Here is an 18,684-nt window from a genome sequence, read left to right as displayed (position 1 = left end):
CGGTCGGGCAGACCAGGCCCCGACGGGGGATCGAAAAACTACCCCGAAGGGCACCGGAGCTCTTCGATCCTTCGACACGGTGTTGAATCTAACTACGCCGATCCCGAACCAAACAATACCTACGAAAATCTTCCGAAAATAGCTATCTTTCCGTTCCGAAACTCGGAGCGACAGGAACACGTCCGAACCCGATGGCGGAAAAAAAAAACAATCGAAGATGGAGTCGACGCCCATGCGCAATGGAGACAAAAGGAGGAGTCACTCGATCCCGTGACTCGAAAGACTTCTTCGAAGAAAAACAACTTGTAACACTCCGGCCCAACACCAGATGGCGAGCTATTGCAAAACATGCGTATCTACAGCGACAGATGCCATCGAACCAGAAGTTCCCGCTCACTGGAACAGACGGACGCAGCGTGGCAAGAGGGGAGCCAAGGCATGAGTGAGTTTGTACAGGGTTACCCACTTGTTTGTTGGATATGTGTGCGGGGAGAAAGTGCCTTAACCCCAGAAAGCACAAGGATCTGCCCCCGGCACCTCAAACGGAGGGTTAGGAATAAACCTGGCTTTACAAAATGCTCATTCTGTTTCTTTCATTTACCAGCCTTGCGTGAAAGGTAAGGGTTAGAGAAGACAAGAAAACCTATAACTCCATTCCAGCTCCGGAGTACAGTTCTACCCAAATTGTGAGGAGTGGTACCACAGCTGGGGCCTTAGGCATAACCTTTGGCATCCTGGGAGCTGAACAACGTCTATCACTTAGAACCACTGCACGAATTAACATTCTGAAAGGAAATGCCACCAAAGCACTTTTCAAGGGCAATGAAGCAACCCGGGCCTCAGTCCAGTGGCAGGTGGCATATGGGTGCCAGAAGAGAATGAGGAGCTGGCAAATAAAAATGGATTACTGAAAGTGATGGGATTTCTGCAGCAGGCTGAAATTATAGGGGAAAGTAAAGCTAAAAGGAGTATGTAAGGGTAGCAGAAATCCAAAAATTGATTAAGAGGACAACGGCAGTTCAGCAGTCTCTGGAGAATCCTCCCCAGGACAACAGCCTTTGTCCATTTTATGAAATGGGTAAAGAATTCTCTGTGAATTAATTAAGAGGGTACCCTCCCACTATTCCTGGGGGAGAAATAGTAGATCAGGTAATTCATACAGTCTGATGTGTATTGAAAGCAGGCCAGTTCTCATTAAAGCATGTACAGCAGCACAAACTGAATGGTATGGGAAAGTGACTCCATGCATCAGCTGAAAAGGGTACAAGGGATGTCATGCAACAAAATTTCATGGAGATCTTGTCCAGCTCAAGAACTCTATGGCAACTGGACAGGTGACACAAAGCAAGCTTACAGCAACCCATCTTTTCCCTTTATAAAGGGGGATAAATATGGAGCTCAAGGGGCAGAACCCCCCACCTTATCTTGCAGTATGCCTCAAAGGCTGAATATGTAACCCCCGTCCCTTCCCCTGGTTGACTGCCCCCCCCCCCCCTCAGTTTGCCCTTTGTCCTCAGGTTGACTGTTATGGAATGTGATTGTCATGTCAGACTACCACTCCATCATCTTCTTGTTGCTGTTTCCCTGTGGTGGGGCCTACATGATCTACTCCCCCCACCCCCCCCCCCACACCAGGGATATTTATACACTGGAAGATGGACGAAGTGTAACTAGCTTCCATTATCTGTGGATAACAATCAGAGCTGCATGGGCGCTCAGTTGACAGCGTTCTTCGAGCTTCTCCAGGCACTACCTGCAGCTAAGAGAATTAGAGAATCAAGGAGCCGCCAAGGGGCCAAGTGACCTGGTCACGGTGCAACCTGGACTTCAGACGCTGGGCCTCATGAGTGCAGATTAAAACTCTAGGAGAAGTGAGAGAGCTGGATGGATCTACCTCGAAAGAAAGCCATATAAAAATCCTACGGATAACCTGCAGGGTGTCCCAAATGTCCTTGTTTGATCTCAGAGCAGTGATTGGTATCACTCGAGCAATATCAATAAGGACTTTCACTTGTAGAAAGCTACTTCAATACAACATTTTCTTTCCTATTTACTATGATTAAGACAGCACACCGGTATGATGCAAAATATGATTACCTGAACAAGGGAAACCAACAGCCTTTCAAAGTTGCCAGACGTATCCCCAACAATGTCCTGTTCCAGGTCAGAGTCATATTCTACAATAAATAAGGGGAGACAATATTTGATTTTTTTTTAAATCAGTTTTAATTAGTAATTGCATTCACTTACTAGTAACATGATAAAACAACCTACAATTTTCATATCTCAAACATTTCCATTTGAACTGACGAAAACTTGCTTTCAATAAGGTCTAATGTAATTAGAGAGCAGAAAATGTAGTTCACCATTCAAATATTTGGCCACCGCACCTCCAACCCATACCCGCCCCCCCCCCCCCCCAAACCCCTGGTCAACAGAAAGCGAAATCTGTGCCCTGAATAAGACCCAAGCAATATGGGCAAAAAATAGATTGATATAACCAGATCGAGTTATGCAGATGCCTTCTTGGATTCAAAATGATGCCCTTTAGTATTAAAGTGCTTGCCAAACCTCAGAAATGTATCAAGGGGCCAAGAGTTCATATTCAGTGTCAAATGGTGCAAAAGAAAATATCCATCTTGCTAAGACACTAAATCATGTAGATCTTCTTGTCCACGAAACGTAAAAACCTTTGAAGAGCATGGATTTTTTTTTCAGTCTGGATCATTTAATAATTGATATGCTTAATGAGGAACACATGGGTGTCAATAAACTCAACAAATTAACTTACTTCATCCAGATGACAGGATTTACTCACTTCATAGACAATACTAGCTAATGTGGTCTGTAGAATACATATCAAGTATACATCTAGAGAAAGGGACCTAGGATAAAAAAGCGACGGCAGCACAGCTTTTAAAAAGTGACCAATGCTCGACAAAGAAAAAAGTGACATAATGGGCTTCTGCAACCCCCACAAGAGATTTTTCAGAGACGCACAGGAAGGCAGGTAGTAGGGCCAAAGCCATAAGATACTAACACAAGGAGATATCAGACAAGAAATTAATTAACTAGTGCCAGAAAGGATGCCATCATAGCAGCACTAGAATAAGACTGGGAAACCTTACATCTGGTACTCGAGCCTGAACCAGAAAGTGATCTCGGCACAGGATAATACACAGTTGCTGCAGTTGGGGGGTGGGTGTGGGGGGGGGGGGGGGGGGGGGGAGGAGGGGGGGGGGAGAGAGAAGGTATCTAATTTCCCCAGTAACCCAGAGCCTCAGTTACGAAGAACTCATGGCAAGCGCACTGTATACCTTGCTTCAAACCCTCTATCCAGCTCAAGAACCCATTCTGTACCCTTAACCGATTTATCAGGATGTGGTCTAACTGGAGACCAGAACTCATATGGTTACAGGTATCACCAAAGCATAAGAAAACTACAAAGAAACCAACCAAGTGGCTTATGTCCGTTTCACCAGATGAGTTGATAAAATCAAGATTACACCATCTATCTGTAAACCACATTGAAGCACTTCAGACTGTCAGACCTGTCATCATTAAACTTTTCAATCTTAATTTGTTCAAAAATCCTCAAAGATACGATGAATAGGAAGGAGATCGGGAAAAAAAAAAAAAAAAAAAAAAAAAAAGACTTGGTGCAGTAAAAGCATTTTGTAAAGCCAAACATGCATGCACCACCATTTACTTCAGCACAGCTTATCCACATGAAGATTATTAAATGTTACAATTCACTATAGGACTGTAACAATTAGCCATGGTATGGTCATGAGGCAGGGCTCTAAAGATCACCGTACAAGCAGAATATAAATATGGTTCTAGTGGTGCCACAAAGCATATGCACAGTAACTTGTGCTGATTTAGGCAGGCACAGTATAAGATGCAGTCAATTTTCAGATGACTCTGTGGTCCATCCTAAGAAGAATCTCATTTTTAAGCACTGAATAAAGAAATAAATCAACTTAACTAGCATTCATTGAACAAAGAAAGGTCGACATTTCTCATGAGGAACAACTTTTGGAGCACAAGCTTTTAATTCGGACAAATACGATAATTCCCATGTCCCCTAAAAGAAAGTTTTGCCAACGCTTTGTAAAACGTAGGAGGAAGGACTTTGAAACACATGGGTTGTGAAGTCTGGAACACCCCACTAGTAGTACTATACCAAACACCCGACCATTAAGACCCGTCTAAAATACTTAGACATCGAGGGTTGTAAGAGTGACGGGGGTGCAAAAGGCATCTGCACCTGCTTTCAGCACCGCTAGGAAGTTATGGTACGACAGATGGGGCCGCAGACACTTGTGTAGGCCCTTCTGTAATACAGATTGTGACAGCATCAGTATAGTGCCAGCAATATCCTAATGAGGCGTGCACTCACTTACATGGGGTCTGGCCCTGGGCTAATGTGGGGAACGCTTTGCCTCTGCACCAACCACACATTATAGACACTGGTATAGATCATTGGGAAGAGCATTGACAATGCGCCACCACAAGGTGCAGCAGTCACTGTATCCGGAGAGCTCTTCCCTTGAAAGGAGCAAATGGGGAGGAAAAAAGGGTCCGAACAGACCATAGACACATTGTGCAGACAGGTGCACCCACTCAATGCACTGGTTTGCAGGGGGATCTCCACACCTCTGAATGGCATACCAGGTCCTGCACGTAAAGTTAAAGGTGGACTGGCTGCTCTAAACAGAAGCCAGATTCCAGTTTCATTGTATCTCTTCACCATATTCAAACGCTCCCAACGACGGTCATATAACTTTCACAAGGAGTGTACACATATTTTATGTGCAGCAGAGACCATCTTTAGTTGTCGACATACTAGATTAAAAGCATACCTTTTTTGTACGTCTCTTTGATGTGCTGCACCTGCGCAGGGGTTCTTGAGGCCATAATTTCAATTAACACATGTTCACATGTCCCGAGTCCCTAAAAAGGAGTGATATGATAATATTATACGACAGAACCACAGCCCAGCAACTATGTATTTATATTAACGTTTAGTATACAGGATCAACTCACCAAAACATCAGAAAAAAAATATTCACCTAGGACCCGATTCACAAAGGCACGTTTTGTGGAAGGGTATGATAGTTTGCTATTCACAAAAGGTATTTTATAAAAGTACTACTCATTGAATACCTTTGTGTAGGGAAAACAACTGAAAACTTAAACAAAAGTGTTAAGTTTACCTTTGTGAATCACTTTCTTAGTGTTTTCTCCATAAAACAACAACTTAAAAGCTCGGGCATTACGCACCAAGTGAATACTACATTACATCAAATTAGGTGTTCTGCAGTGGTTGGTTTCTCATTAGTTCAACATGTGGTGAAAAGCTTCGTTGTAAAAAAATGTACATCATTATCCTACATGCACATTTTTGGTAGCATAAGGAAAAAAAGTGAAAGAACCACTTACCAACAAAAAAGTAAAAGTGTACTTACCAGAAACGGTCGGGTTTCTAGTATGTAGCCCTGAGGCCACCTATGCTTTGCATACTCCCGGCATCTAGTTCTGTGCATGGACATTGCAAGTGTTTTTTTCTTTGAACTTTAAATTTTGGTTTGGAGGTAATGCTACCCCAAAATTCACAATGCACCAGAAAAAAGACCCAAACTCAGGTTTTGGAGGAGTGACTACAGGGAGGTGGGAGTGCACATGTGAATCTACAGCACAAGCTACAAACTAGAAATAATAGTTAACATGTTCTGTTTGTAGAATGTGTAGCTGTAGATCACATGCGGATACAAAAATCAGAGGACGTGGAGGGAAAAAAAACAAGCATTTGCAATGCAACGGGTCTCGCGTTTGCTCATGTTCGAGCTGATCGCGTTGTAAACTCCTAACCCGACTTTTCATCTATAGGCAAAAGTGCTTTTATGTACGTAAAAAAGCGAAATTACCTGTGTAAGCGCTCGACTTCTGCCAAGCGAAATCGCGCTAGGAAAATAGAGACAACGTAGTCCACGATCCGATAGAAAACAGCGAGCCTCGCATGTTTTCTGTACTTGCTCGCTGCGCTCGAGGAGGGCTAACCACCGGAAAAAGGCATGACATGTGCATGCCTTCCACTAATGAAAGCAAGCAGATTTTACTAGGCAAGCCCACGAACCAATCAAACACACTGATGTGACGTCGACACGGCTCCGAGCCCTTTTCTAATAACTAAAGCGTCTCGCTGCAATACGCATGCGCGAGCGCATGCAACGCAGGTTCGACCCTAAAAAAGGAGGAAAAAATCCACTATCAGTAAACATGCAGCACATCGGTTCAAGACCAGGGATGTAAGTATTTGACTGTTAGACATGGTTTCCTGGGCACCAGGGTTACCCCACTCCAATCACATCAACTGGAGTGTCCCCCACTGGTGTCCTGGGGCCTCAGTACTAGTGACCCAAAACTGGATGACCAAGTACTCCTCTCCAGCACTTGACTCATGTTAGTGAGGCAGAGCAGTCCCAGACTTACCCAAGGAGGGGAGGTGGATTTAGACATTCAGAATACAGGGTACACTGTACTACCAGCTAATAAGATCAATGTCCAGTCAGTGCTTTACTTTTGAAAAAGAAAAGTACTTTAATACACATAAGAGAAATATACTACACATAAAAGGAGGATAAACAGTGAAAACCAGACATCTCGACAACCCTCTGGGCCAGAGTTCTCACCCCCGTATTATATCACCTAGACACTAAGCACTAAACAAATACAGTTAGCATGTAGACACACAATTAGTATTGCATATTACAGACCATGTTGCACAGGGTTGCTCTCATTCGCTAGAGCCATTGTAGGAAGTTGGCTCTGTATGTACTATTTCAAAGTAAGAAATAGCATGCACAGATACCAAGGGTTCCCCTTAGAGGTAAGATAGTGGCAAAAAGAGATAATTCTAATGCTCTATTTTGTGGTAGTGTGGTCGAGCAGTAGGCTTATCAGAGGGTAGTGTTAAGCATTTGTTGTACACACACAGGCAATAAATGAGGAACACACACTCAAGACAATTCCAGGCCAATAGGTTTTTATATAGAACAATATATTTTCTTAGTTTATTTTAAGAACCACAAGTTCAATATTTACAAACAATACTTTAAATGAAAGGCATTTCACTTAGGAACTTTGAATTAGCAAAATAGCATATACAGTTTTCACGCAAATGGCAATAAGCGACTTTAAAACTGAACAGTGCAATTTTCAACAGTTCCTGGGGGCGGTAAGTGTTTGTTAATTTTGCAGGTAAGTAAACCACCTACAGGGTTCAAAGTTGGGTCCCAGGTAGCCCACCGTTGGGGGTTCAGAGCAACCCCAAAGTTACCACACCAGCAGCTCAGGGCCGGTTAGGTGCAGAGGTCAAAGTGGTGCCCAAAACGCATAGGCTTCAATGGAGAAGGGGGTGCCCCGGTTCCAGTCTGCCAGCAGGTAACTACCCGCGTCTTCGGAGGGCAGACCAGGGGGGGGTTTTGTAGGGCACCGGTGGGAGGAGGGGGGGGGGGGTGGGGAGAAACACAAGTCAGCACAAAAAGTACACCCTCAGCGGCACGGTGGCGGCCAGGTGCAGTGTGCAAACAGGCGTCGGGTTCACAATGTAATCCAATGGGAGACCAAGGGGTCTCTTCAGCGATGCAGGCAGGCAAGGGGGGGGGGGGGGGGGGGGGGGAAACGGGCTCCTCGGGGTAGCCACCACCTGGGCAAGGGAGAGGGCCACCTGGGGGTCGCTCCTGCACTGGAGGTCGGATCCTTCAGGTCCTGGGGGCTGCGGGTGCAGTGTCCTTACCAGGCGTCGGGTCTTTGAAGCAGGCAGTCGCGGTCAGGGGGAGCCTCGGGATTCCCTCTGCAGGCGTCGCTGTGGGGACTCGGGGGGGGGGTCAACTCTGGCTACTTACGGGCTTGCAGTCGCCGGGGAGTCCTCCCCGTAGTGTTTGTTCTCCACAAGTCGAGCCGGGGGCGTCGGGTGCAGAGTGCAAAATCTCACGCTTCCGGCGGGAAACGTGTGTTGTTTCAAAGTTGCTTTTTTCTTTGTTGCAAAGTTGCAGTCTTTGTGGAGCAGAGCCGCTGTCCTCGGGAGTTCTTGGTCCTTCTAGATGCAGGGTAGTCCTCTGAGGCTTCAGAGGTCGCTGGACCCTGTGGAACAGGTCGCTGGAGCAGTTTCTTTAGAAGTGGGGAGACAGGCCGATCGAGCTGAGGCCAAAGCAGTTGGTGTCTCCGTCTTCTCAGCAGGTTTTTCAGCTCAGCAGTCCTTCTTCGTCTTAGGTTGCAGGAATCTATCTTGCTGTGTTCTGGGAGCCCCTAAATACTCGATTTAGGGGGGTGTTCAGGTCTGGGGGGTTAGTAGCCAATGGCTACTAGCCCTGAGGGTGGCTACACCCTCTTTGTGCCTCCTCCCTCAGGGGAGGGGGCACATTCCTATCCCTATTGGGGGAATCCTCCATCTGCAAGATGGAGGATTTCTAAAAGTCAGAGTCACCTCAGCTTTTTGACTGAGATTGCAGGTTTACAATTTTATTTTATTTTTTTAAAGATACTGTTGTACATTATATGTCAGCACCATTGTTGAAAAATCTGAAGCTCACCACCCCCACCCCAATCTTACTGACCAAACTACACTTCTGACTCAGAAGAGTCACAGTCTAAGAATGGAGACAATTAAATCTGGTGGTCTGTGTTTGACTATAGAATACTCATACTTTAGGGGCTTACTGGAATGCGTTACAGACTTCTATCAGTGAGGTGCAGGATGTGCATGCAGAGACACTGACAAGACAGCCGCTGTTGCCCTGTCGGTCTTTGCAGCAGCACCTTGCTAACCCTTAGAAGGTTTGGGGGTGGGGGGGGGGGAGGAGAACGGACTAATCTGTGACTTAATTCCTGGACTCTTTGTTGACCTCCCCATGGGTGCCTGTGGTGGGCACAGTAACTCTGCTCCACCACCAAGGATGCAGTTGACATTTCCTTCAAAGGGATTGTGACCAGATGGTTCCATGTCACAGACACCCCACTTTTCCATTATTGGACTTTGCTTTTACTTAGCAGTGCAGCTTGGCAGTTGCAGTCTTGGTTCATTTTAATTCAGACAATTGGACCTATACGCCCGATAACTATACAATGGCATGTAACAGTAAAGTCCAGGAAAGTTTAAATGGTTTTGCGGTGATACAGAGCTATCTGGTCACCCTACTCAGAGACCTGTTTGCATATGCTTGGTCATCTTTAATATAGTCCAGGCACAAAGGCAAACAGCTTTCCTCATTTACATTGTGGAGCTACCTATTTGCATAACATGTGCATACACTGTGCCAGTAGGATGAACTTTTATAAAAGGGTGGCACATGCACTGTTGGCCTCTTTTATAACCACAAGGTAAGAAAAACAACTGTAAACACCCCTTGTGCTCCCTGGCTCTTTTGACAATATAGTCCCTTTTAATTAAGTTTAATGCTGCTAATGAACTTGGGTTGCTGCATCTAAGAGAACCACCTCAGTGGCGATATGTGGCTCGAGCTCCCGGCTTGCCACTGATGAGCAGCGGGAAGGCCTCAACCTGCTACAATTAACAAGCATTTGCAATGCAATGTGTCTCGCATTTGCTTGAGTTAGAGCTAGTAGCACTGCAAACTCCTAACCGGACTTTTCTTGGCACATAAATTGAAAATGAAAAATACAGTTTCACATAAATGAGCAGATTCAAAGCACCATGCCATGAGCGTGAAGGAGACACACAAAAGGAAAAAGAAGTCCTCTTGAAGCCAAACGTATCAGCAAAAGTGCAACTAGCCATTTAACAGGGTCGATGTCCAAGGTAGTAACCAAACCTCCCCAAGGAAGGGCAAAAGTAAAGCATTTACCAACGATAACAAAGGATTTTTGAAGGGGAAGCCCATGAACGAGCAATAGTGATGGGCATGATTAAAAGTCCAAATAGATAACACGTCAGAAAAGCAGCGCTTGCTCGCCGCTATGCTCGACCTAAAAACAAACATTTGGTGGCATGAAGGCGACTATGCTACTAAGCTGTGGAACAAGTAATTTGGGAAATGTCTGTCATCAGAATGTGCCCAGCAAGATGGCACTAGCCAGGTTCACAAGTCAGGGTGCCGTTTTAACCATCTCAGCTTCAATAACTGTTAAGTTGGCGGTTAGTGCCTTTGTGTCATATAAAGTTGTTCTGCTGTTATTGTCAACTTAAACAGTAGCTCCCTCTGCCGATATATATATATATATACCTATATATATGGAAAATGTCACTTACCCGGTGTACATCTGTTTGTGGCATGTAGTGCTGCAGATTCACATGCTATGCATACCTATTCCGACATCTGGTGTTGGGCTTGGAGTGTTACAAGTTGTTTTTCTTCGAAAAAGTATTTTTGGAGTCACAGGATCGAGTGACTCCTCTTGGTTCCATTGCGCATGGGCATCGACTCAATTGTTAGATTGTTTTCCCGCAGAGGGTGAAGAAAGGAGTGATAGAGTATAGAAATATAAAGAGATGTCCATGCAAATGTAAGGAAAATGTCACTTACCCAGTGTACATCTGTTCGTGGCATGAGACGCTGCAGATTCACATGCTGTGCATATCCCGCCATCTAGTGTTGGGCACGGAGTGTTACAAGTTGTTTTTCTTCGAAGAAGTCTGAGTCACGAGATCGAGGGACTCCTCCCATTTCGGCTCCATTGCGCATGGGCGTCGACTCCATCTTAGATTGTTTTCCCCGCAGAGGGTGAGGTAGGAGTTGTGTATATAGTAATAATGCCCATGCAATGGAGTGAGTATGTTCACATAATGTGACTAAAAGTATTATATTAACAAATGTACGAGTTTAACTTTGATCAACTTACACCGGCTACAGGCTCCCGGGGAGGTGGGAGGGCGCATGTGAATCTGCAGCGTCTCATGCCACGAACAGATGTACACTGGGGGTAAGTGACATTTTCCGTTCGATGGCATGTGTAGCTGCAGATACACATGCTGTGCATAGACTAGTAAGCAGTTATCTCCCCAAAAGCGGTGGTTTAGCCTGTAGGAGTTGAAGTTGTTTGAAATAAAGTTCTTAGTACTGCTTGTCCTACTATGGCTTGTTGTGTTGTTAACACATCCACGCAGTAATGTTTAGTGAATGTATGAGGCGTAGACCATGTGGCTGCCTTACAGATTTCGGTCCTTGGTATATTTCCTAGAAAGGCCATTGTGGCTCCTTTTTTTCCTAGTGGCGTGTGCCTTTGGTGTAATAGGCAGTTGTCTTTTTGCTTTGAGATAACAGGTTTGAATGCATTTAACTATCCATCTAGCAATGCCTGGTTTAGAAATTGGATTTCCTGCATGAGGTTTTTGGAAAGCAACAAATAATTGTTTTGCGAAACTGTTTGGTTCTATCAATGTAGTACATTAGAGCTCTTTTAATGTCTAATGTATGTAATGCTCTTTCAGCTACAGAGTCTGGTTGTGGAAAAAACACTGGGAGTTCCACAGTTTTGTTTAAGTGGAACGGTGATATGACTTTCGGTAAAAATGTAGGATTTGTCCTTAGAACTACTTTATGCTTATGTATTTGAATAAATGGTTCTTGTATGGTAAATGCTTGAATCTCACTCTTCTTAGAGATGTGATGGCAATTAGAAATGCAACTTTCCATGTTAACTATTGCATTTCACATGAGTGCATGGGCTCAAAAGGTGGACCCATGAGTCGTGTTAAGACAATGTTGAGGTTCCATGAAGGAACTGGTGGTGTTCTTGGTGGTATAATTCTCTTTAGGCCTTCCATAAACGCTTTCTTGACTGGTATCCTAAATAGTGAAGTTGAGTGCGTAATTTGCAGGTAGGCTGAAATTGCGGTAAGATGTATCTTAATGGATGAAAAAGCTAGCTTTGACCTTTGCAAATGTAGTAAGTAGCTTACGATGTCTTTGGCAGACGCGTGTAAGGGTTGAATTTGATTATTATGGCAATAATAAACAAATCTTTTCCACTTATTTGCATAGCAATGTCTAGTGATTGGTTTCCTAGCTTGTTTTATGACCTCCATACATTCCTGTGTAAGGTCTAAGTGACCGAATTCTAAGACTTCAGGAGCCAAATTGCTAGATTCAGCGATTCTGGATTTGGGTGTCTGATCTGTTTGTGTTGAGTTAACAGGTCCGGTCTGTCTGGTAGTTTGACATGAGGCACTACTGAGAGGTCTAGTAGTGTTGTGTACCAAGGTTGTCTTGCCCAAGTTGGTGCTATTAGTATGAGTTTGAGTTTGTTTTGACTCAACTTGTTCACCAGATATGGAAGGAGTGGGAGAGGGGGAAAAGCGTATGCAAATATCCCTGACCAACTCATCCATAACGCATTGCCCTGAGACTGATCTTGTGGGTACCTGAATGCGAAGTTTCGGCATTTTGCGTTTTCCTTTGTTGCAAATAGGTCTATTTGTGGTGTTCCCCAACTCTGGAAGTAAGTGTTTAGTATTTGGGGGTGAATCTCCCATTCGTGGATCTGTTGGTGATCCCGAGAGAGATTGTCTGCTAACTGATTCTGAATCCCTGGAATAAACTGTGCTATTAGGCGAATGTGGTTGTGTATCGCCCAATGCCATATCCTCTGTGCCAGGAGACACAACTGTGTTGAGTGTGTCCCTCCCTGTTTGTTTAGGTAATACATTGTTGTCATGTTGTCTGTCTTGACAAGAATGGGTTTGTGGCTTATTATGGGTTGAAATGCCTTTAACGCTAGAAATACTGCTAGTAGTTCTAAGTGATTTATGTGAAACTGTTTTTGCTGAGTGTCCCATTGTCCCTGGATGCTGTGTTGATTGAATTGTGCTCCCCACCCTATCATGGAGGCATCTGTTATTACGTATTGAGGCACTGGGTCTTGGAAAGGCCGCACTTGGTTTAAATTTATATTGTTCCACCATTGAAGCAAGGTGTATGTTTGGCAGTCTATCAACACTAGATCTAGAAGTTGACCCTGTGCCTGTGACCATTGTGATGCTAGGCACTGTTGTAAGGGCCGCATGTGCAACCTTGCGTTTGGGACAATGGCTATGCATGAGGACATCATGTCTAGGAGTTTCATCACCATTTTGACTTTTATTTTTTGTTTTGGATACATGGCTGGTATTACATTGTGAAATGCCTGAACCCTTTGTGGACTTGGGAGTCGCAATCCCTTTTGCTGTGTTGATTGTCGCCCCTAAGTATTGCTGTGTTTGACACAGTATAAGGTGTGACTTTGTGTAGTTGATTGAAAAACCTAGTTTGTGGAGGGTTTCTATGACATACTTTGTGTGTTGTGAACACTTTTCTAGCGTGTTGGTTTGGATTAACCAATCGTCTAGGTACGGGAACACATGTATTTGCTGCCTTCTGATATGTGCAGCTACGACTGACAGGCACTTTGTAAAAACTCTTGGCGCAGTTGTTATTCCGAATGGCAACACCTTGAATTGGTAATGTATCCCTTGGAATACAAACCTTAATTACCTTCTGTGTGAAGGATGTATCGGTATATGGAAATATGCATCCTTCAGGTCTAGTGTTGTCATGTAGTCTTGTTGTTTGAGTAGTGGGATTACGTCTTGTAATGTCACCATGTGAAAGTGGTCTGATTTGATGTAGGTATTTAATGTTCTGAGATCTAATATAGGTCTCAGACTCTTGTCTTTTTTGGGTATGAGAAAGTACAGAGAGTAAACTCCTGTTCCTTTCTGGTGTTTTGGTACTAATTCTATTGCTTCTTTTAGTAGCAATGCCTGAACCTCTAGTCCTAGAAGATCTATATGTTGTTTTCACATATTGTGTATTTTCGGTAGGACGTTTGGAGGGAATTTGAGAAATTCTATGCAATAACCATGCTGGATAATTGCTAGGACCCAAGTGTCTGTTGTTATTTCCTCCCAATGTTTGTAAAACTTGGTTAGTCTCCCCCCCACAGATGTTATGTGTTGGGGATGTGTGACTTGGAAGTCACTGCTTGTTTTGAGGAGTTTTGGGACTTTGGAACTTTCCTCTATTCTTTTGGAATTGTCCCCCTCTGTATTGTCCCCGAAAACTTCCCCGCTGATACTGGCTCTGGTAAGTGGGTCTGGTTTGTGAGGTTGTGGGTTCTGTGCTTTGTCCTCAAAACCCCCCTCTAAACTGTTTTTCAAAATGTGCCTCTGCCCTGTGGGGAGTAGAGTGCGCCCATGGCTTTGGCCGTGTCAGTGTCTTTTTTAAGTTTTTCGATCGCAGTGTCCACCTCCGGCCCAAACAACTGCTGTCCGTTGAATGGCATATTCAGCACAGCTTGCTGTATTTCTGGTTTAAATCCTGATGTACGCAGCCATGCATGTCTCCTTATTGTTACTGCTGTGTTGACAGTTCTAGCAGCCGTGTCTGCAGCATCCATTGCGGACTGTATCTGATTGTTGGAGATACTCTGTCCTTCTTCTACTACCTGCTGCGCTCTCTTTTGGAACTCCTTGGGCAAATGTTCTATAAAGTGTTGCATTTCGTCCCAATGGGCCCTATCGTATCTAGCCAACAAAGCTTGTGAATTGGCAATATGCCACTGGTTTGCTGCCTGTGCCGCCACCCTTTTGCCTGCTGCGTCGAATTTTCTACTTTCTTTATCTGGAGGTGGTGCATCTCCTGAAGTATGTGAGTTCGCTCTTTTGTGCGCCGCCCCTACTACAACTGAGTCCGGTGTGTCACGTACACGGGGTCTGTTGGTGGCGGTTTATATTTTTTCTCCACTCTTGGAGTAATGGCCCTTCCTTTTACAGGCTCTTCAAACACTTGTTTGGAGTGTTTTAGCATTCCGGGTAGCATAGGAAGACTGATACTGGCTGTGTGTGGACGACAGTGTGTTAAAAAGAAAGTCGTCTTCAATGGGCTCAGCATGCATGCTGACATTATGAAATGCCGCTGCTCTCGACACCACCTGTGCGTAGGCTGTACTATCCTCTGGTGGCAACGGTCTAGCTGGATAACATTCAGGACTATTATCTGACACTGGTGCGTCATAAAGGTCCCATGCGTCAGGGTCATCTTGACTCATTCCTGTAGGAGTTGGGGATTGCATCATTGGTGGAGTGGCTACCGGTGATGGTTGCGGAGAGCACTGTGGAGATGGTGGCGGGGTTACTTGTTTAGCCACCTTTGCCTGTGCCTGACTCTTTTTCCTGAAAGGCAAGTTTGCGTTTCATTTTAATCAGAGGGAGAGTACTGATCTTCCCTGTTTCTTTTTGGATATGGAGCCTTCTTTGTGTATAGTCTGGCTCTATTGTTTCCAATTCTTGTCCAAATCTATGGGTCTTCATTTGTGTGGACAGTCCTTGTTCCTCAGTGTAGGAACTTGTTTTCGGTTCCAAGGCCGGATGTTTCGGTATCAAAATCTTTTCGGCTGCTTTTTTCGGTTCTGGCGAAACCTTCTTTACTTTCGGCGTCGTGGTCTCTCGGTGCCGACCCATTTCGGTGCCGCTATCTCGGTGCCAAACCTGCTCGGAGCCACTATCTCGAGCCCGAGATTGCTGTGTGGCGGTATCTCGACCGGAGTCGGATGACTTCGCCCCAGCGTGCCCTTTTTCGGTGCCGATGATCGGTCATCTATTTTTCGGGTTAAGCCATGGCCTGTAGGCGGTGGCGTCCCCTGGGCTTTAGTGGTTTTTTCGTGAGTTTTGTGTTTCGACATCTTACTCACGGTTTTCGGCGTTTCTTCGGGATCGATCTCATCCGAGTCCGATTCCTGGATGAAGAATGTTTCTTCCTCCTCTTCGAAACGCTCTTGTCCTGTTGGCGCAGACACCATTTGCAGTCTCCTTGCTCTTCGGGTCTCTCAGAGTCTTCCTGGACTGAAACGCTCGACAGGCTTCACAAGTATCTTCCTTGTGTTCCGGCGACAAACACAAGTTACAGACCAGATGCTGATCTGTTTATAGATACTTGTTATGGAATTTTGGGCAGAAGCGGAATGGGGTCCGTTCCATCAGCCTTGAAGAGACACGTGGCCGGGCCAACCAGGCCCTGACGGGGGAATCGAAAAAACCCCGAAGGGCCACCAGAGCGCTTCAAAAGTCGGTGTCGATCTGTTGTAACTAACCCGATACCGAACGCAAACAATACCGACGATTTTTCTGAGATTCTAACTAACTTTTCCGACCCGAAACACGGAGCGAAAAGGAACACTTCCGAACTCGATGGCGGAAAAAAAACAATCTAAGATGGAGTCGACGCCCATGCGCAATGGAGCCGAAATGGGAGGAGTCCCTCGGTCTTGTGACTCGAAAAGACTTCTTCGAAGAAAAACAACTTGTAACACTCCGAGCCCAACCCCAGATGGCGGGATGTGCACAGCATGTGTATCTGCAGCTACACATGCCATCGAACATATATATATATATATATATGGAAAATGTCACTTACCCAGTGTACATCTGTTCGTGGCATGTTCCGCTGCAGATTCACATGCTATGCATAGTTCTTGCCATCTAGTGTTGGGCTCGGAGTGTTACAAAACGTTTTTCTTCGAAGAAGTGTTTTTGAGTCACGGGATCGAGTGACTCCTTCTCTTCAGCTCCATCGCGCATGGGCATCAACCCCATCTTAGATGGTTTTCTTTCCGCCATCGGGTTCAGACGTGTTTCTTTTTGCTCCGGTAGTTCGAGTCGGAAAAGTGCTACAAACTCTCTAATTTGTCGGTATTGTTTCGATCGCGTACCATCGATCATCGACACTTCGGTACCGGCAGATCCAACTCCTTACTTGCCCTCTGGGGCACCCGCGCCCAAATCGGGCCAGACCAAAGCCTCTTCGAAGTTTCATGGACCAGTCCCAGTTTCGTTTCTGCCCTCTGTGCCACGCCAAGTTCCCTTATACGGACCAACATCTTGTCTGTAACCTGTGTCTATCTCCAGACCACCGAGAGGATACTCGCGAGGCCTGCAGAGCCTTCCGCTCGAAGAAGACTCTACGAGACCGAAAAGCGTGAAGGCTGGAAATGGCGTCGAAGCACCGAACGTCTCGACGTGGAAGAAGACAAGATTATGCACACCAGTCTCCATTCAGGGGTCTGACTCCGAGCAAGTCAGACAATGACAGACCAGTCACGGCAGGACAGCACGCGAGTACACCTGCCCCTGTCCAATCCATGCCCAAACACAAGGCTTCAGGGACGCCACTCCCAGAAGGCCATGGCTCCACCCGTAAAAAGACTTCCGGTGACCAAGCAACTACTTCGGCACCGAGAAAGGCCACGCCACCAAAGCCTTCGGACTCCAGCCGAAGCACAGTCTCCGAAATAGGCAAACACCGACCCATTGAGTCGAAGCCTCGAAAATCCCTCTGAGCCAAGGCCCAAATTCACCTGCAGGTGCAGGGATACCTTTAGGCATCGGGAATCTTCCTCCGGTTCACTCGCACTTCGGGGGTCCTCCAGATTTAGGCTGCAGGTGTCGTCGTGTTGGCCGGGAGGGGTCAACCCAGGGTGGACACAAGGTCAGAATCACCTGGGGACCTGCTCTGGACAGGTGGGCCACCTGGACACGGGCATCAGGTGCAGAGTGGGCAGGCCGTGCGGATCCGGGGTGGTTCTGGAGTCCTTCTTGGAGTTTCTTGTGGACAGGGCTGACGTCCTCTGGAGTTCTTGGTACTCCGGTGGGCAGGCAGTCCTCTGGGGGTTTGGAGAGATCGCTGGTACTGCAGGATGTGTTGCCTTCTTATAGCAGGGCTTCTGCAGCTGCAGACAGGCCAGAAGGGCTGGTATCAATGTAAGTTGGTGTCTAGAGTTTTCTCTTCTGGGGATGGCTTAGCAGTCCTCTATTCTTCTTGAGGTCTCCCGGAATCTGATGAGCTAGGTTCAGGGGAGCCCTTAACTCCCAGATTTAAGGGCATCACAGTGGTCAGAAGGCAGCAGCCAATGGCTACTGCCCTCGAGGGATGGCTACACCCTTCCTGTGCCCACTCCTTTTAGGGGGGGGTGGGGGGCACACTCCTAAACCTATTGGTCCCTGTCCTCCAAACCAAGATGGAGGAAGCTGCCGGAAGGAGTCACTTCAGCTCTTGACACCTCAGGGGTGGTCCTAGCTCGAGTGGTCACACCTCCTTGTTTTCCTTAACTTTCCAGCCAGACTTGCCGCCAAAAGTGGGGCTTTGTCCAGGGAGCGGGCATCTCCACTAGTTGGAGTGCCCTGGGGCACTAACAGGGGGCCTGAGCCTTTGAGACTCACTGCCAAGTGATACAATTCCTGAAGGGGAAGGTGTGAAGCACCTCAACCCGGAGCAGGCTTTGTTTCTGGCCTCAGAGAGCACAAAGGCTCTCACCATAGGAGCTCAGAAACCTGTCTTAGTTGCAGGATGGCACAGGCTGGTCAGCCTTACACTAAAGGGTTGGTTAAAATACAGGGGGCATTGTACAAAAAATACAACACTGGCATCTGTGTGGGTTTATTGTATGGCGAAGTTTGATACCAAACTTCCCAGCTTTAAGTGGAGCCATCATGGAGCTGTTGAGTTTGTGATGACAAACTCCCAGCCTATGTACTTAATATGGCCATACTGCACTTACAATGGATAAGAATGGACTTGGGCACTGTAAGGGCACATTGCTCATGCAGCTATACCCTCACCTGTGGTATAGTGCACCCTGCCTTGGGACTGTAAGGTAAGCTAGACAGGTAACTTAGCTATGCCACAGGCA

General features: G+C 46.0%; 1 protein-coding gene across 1 annotated transcript in view; it reads right to left on the bottom strand.

The window, feature by feature from the left end:
* ANXA5 (annexin A5) overlaps positions 1-18,684 on the bottom strand; it is a 189,006-nt gene that overhangs the window by 84,658 nt on the left and 85,664 nt on the right. The window contains exons 6-7 of the mRNA XM_069242561.1: positions 4,866-4,956; positions 2,098-2,177 (exon numbers count right to left, since the gene is read on the bottom strand). Of these exons, the coding sequence (XP_069098662.1) occupies positions 2,098-2,177; positions 4,866-4,956 (171 nt within the window). The remainder of the gene's footprint in view (positions 1-2,097; positions 2,178-4,865; positions 4,957-18,684) is intronic.

Source organism: Pleurodeles waltl, chromosome 1_2 (genome assembly GCF_031143425.1).
Source record: "Pleurodeles waltl isolate 20211129_DDA chromosome 1_2, aPleWal1.hap1.20221129, whole genome shotgun sequence".
In the NCBI taxonomy this organism is placed as follows: Eukaryota; Metazoa; Chordata; class Amphibia; order Caudata; family Salamandridae; genus Pleurodeles; species Pleurodeles waltl.
Note: the sequence above shows the minus strand (reverse complement) of the source record. Positions and strands in the feature narration are given on the sequence as shown.